The 2,075-nt window shown below is 66.1% G+C and overlaps 1 protein-coding gene across 1 annotated transcript; it reads left to right on the forward strand.

The window, feature by feature from the left end:
* The first annotated feature begins 594 nt into the window (after window positions 1–594).
* On the forward strand, window positions 595–1,771 carry LOC103893237 (C5a anaphylatoxin chemotactic receptor 1-like). Its single transcript, XM_009272282.2, has one exon. The coding sequence runs from the start codon at window positions 595–597 to the stop codon at window positions 1,645–1,647; it is 1,053 nt and encodes a 350-aa protein (XP_009270557.1). The 3' UTR covers window positions 1,648–1,771.
* The last annotated feature ends 304 nt before the right edge of the window (window positions 1,772–2,075 follow it).

A 2,075-nucleotide genomic window follows, 5' to 3' on the forward strand; every position in this document is an offset into this window, starting at 1 on the left:
CGGACACGGGCCACCCGGGCCGGGGGACGCCGCGACACCGTGAAGCCGAGCGGTTTGAGGCGCTTGCACCACGTCTTCTCCTCGAGGAACATCTCGCCGGGTTGGTCTCGGAGACAGCGGCCTCTTTGTCCCGGGGTGGGGGGGGGAGAGGCCTATCGGATGGGGGGAGAGACGATGACGGGGGACGCGAAGAGGCGTTTTACGGCGAGGGCGGCGAAGACGCTGGAACGGGTCGCCCGGAGAAGTTGTGGACGCCCCAGCTTCGAGGACGGGGCTTAAGAGACGTTTTACGGCGAGGGCGGCGAAGACGCTGGAACGGGTCGCCCGGAGAAGTTGTGGACGCCCCAGCTTCGAGGACGGGGCTTTTGAACCGACCCCGTCTAGCGGGAGACGGCCCTGCCCGCGTCGGGGAGGTGGGATGGGGCGGCGCGGTTGGACTGGGAACCCCGTCTAGCGGGAGATGGCCCTGCCCGCGGCGGGGGGGTGGGATGGGGCGGCGCGGTTGGACTGGGTGGTCTTTGAAGGTCCCTTCAAGCCCAACCCTTCTGCGACGGTCTAACCGAGCGTGGTTTCTAGGTTGGGACCTGGTGGAGGATGGACTTCTCGGTGCCCAGTTACACCTTCAACTACTCCAACTGGGACGACGATTTCTCCTATAATCTCGACGGCTACGAGGTCCCTCACAGCTACCGCGCCGTCCTGGCTCTCTACGCCCTCATCTTCCTCCTGGGCGTCTTGGGCAACGGGGCCGTCATCTGGGTGACCGGCTTCGAGCTGCGGCGCACGGTGAACGGCGTCTGGTTCCTCAACCTCTCCGTGGCTGACCTCCTCTGCTGCCTGGCCTTGCCCTTCCTGGCCCTGCCGCTGGCCCGTGACCACCACTGGCCGTTGGGGAGCTTCGCCTGCAAGCTGCTGCCCTCCCTCACCGTCCTCAACATGTTCGCCAGCGTCCTCCTCCTGATGGCCATCAGCGCTGACCGTTGCGCCTTGGTGACGCGGCCGGTGTGGTGCCAAAACCACCGGACCCTGGGGCTGGCCCGGGGGGCTTGCGTGGCCGCCTGGTTCCTGGCCGGCCTCCTCACCCTTCCCTCCTTCATCTTCCGCACCACCCGTTCCGACATCTTCTCCGAGAAGGTCACCTGCGTCCTGGACTACACGGCCGTGGGGCGTCACCAGCGCCTCACCGAGCTCGTCACGGCCGTCACCCGCTTCATCTGCGGCTTCCTGGTGCCCTTCGTGGTGATCACGGCTTGCTACAGCCTGCTGCTGGCCCGCGTCCACAGCAAGGGCTTTGCCCGCTCCCAGAAAGCCATCAGGCTCATCTTGGTGGTCATCATCAGCTTCTTCGTCTGCTGGCTGCCCTACCACGTCGTGGGGTTGATCCTGGCCTCCACCCCCTCTTCCAGCAGCTTGTTCAAGGGTGCCGTGGATGCTGACCCCATCGTGGCCGGTATCGCCTACGTCAACAGCTGCATCAACCCCATCATCTACGTCGTCATGGGCCAGGACTTCAAGGACAAGTTCCAGCGTTCTTGGAGAGCCGTGCTGCGGGGCGTGCTGAGTGATGACCCCACCAGCACCATGGGGGACAGCAGGATGAAGACCAAGTCCACCGTGGATGACCAAAGCGTCAGCACCACGGTGTGACCAGGAGCGAGGCGGCTCTGGGGCCGGGACGTCGCTTGTGTTGCTTGAGGCCATCACCTTCTCCTCCTCTCCCGGAGGTCCCGCTGGGCCCTGTAGAGAGAAGACGATGGCTCCGTCGCCCCCTTTCCCCGCCAGTTGCCCCACGTGGCCGCAGGCCGGGGAAGTTGTGTGCCCGCCTACCCCCGGGACCCTCCTCCTGGCTTCCTCGGTGGCCTGCCAGCGGCGAGAGGGCTTTGTCCTTGCACGCGATACCACGTTCTCCCGCTTCTCCAGCCCAAGCGTGGACCCTATTTCCAGCTCCTCCCCTCCCTCGGCCCCCTAAGAGCTGGGCTGCCCCACGCACCCCTCCCAGCCCCACATCTCCGCCACCCAGCGAGGTCCAAGACGCGGGTGAGCCCACCTCAACACCCCCTACCCCCCCCCCTTCC

The sequence above is a fragment of the Aptenodytes forsteri genome, unplaced genomic scaffold, assembly GCF_000699145.1.
Source record: "Aptenodytes forsteri isolate BGI_AS27 unplaced genomic scaffold, ASM69914v1 Scaffold78, whole genome shotgun sequence".
In the NCBI taxonomy this organism is placed as follows: Eukaryota; Metazoa; Chordata; class Aves; order Sphenisciformes; family Spheniscidae; genus Aptenodytes; species Aptenodytes forsteri.

Bases quoted from the DNA above. Each gene is read 5' to 3' on its own strand.
- LOC103893237 (XM_009272282.2), top strand. From the start codon at position 595: ATGGACTTCTCGGTGCCCAGTTACACCTTCAACTACTCCAACTGGGAC.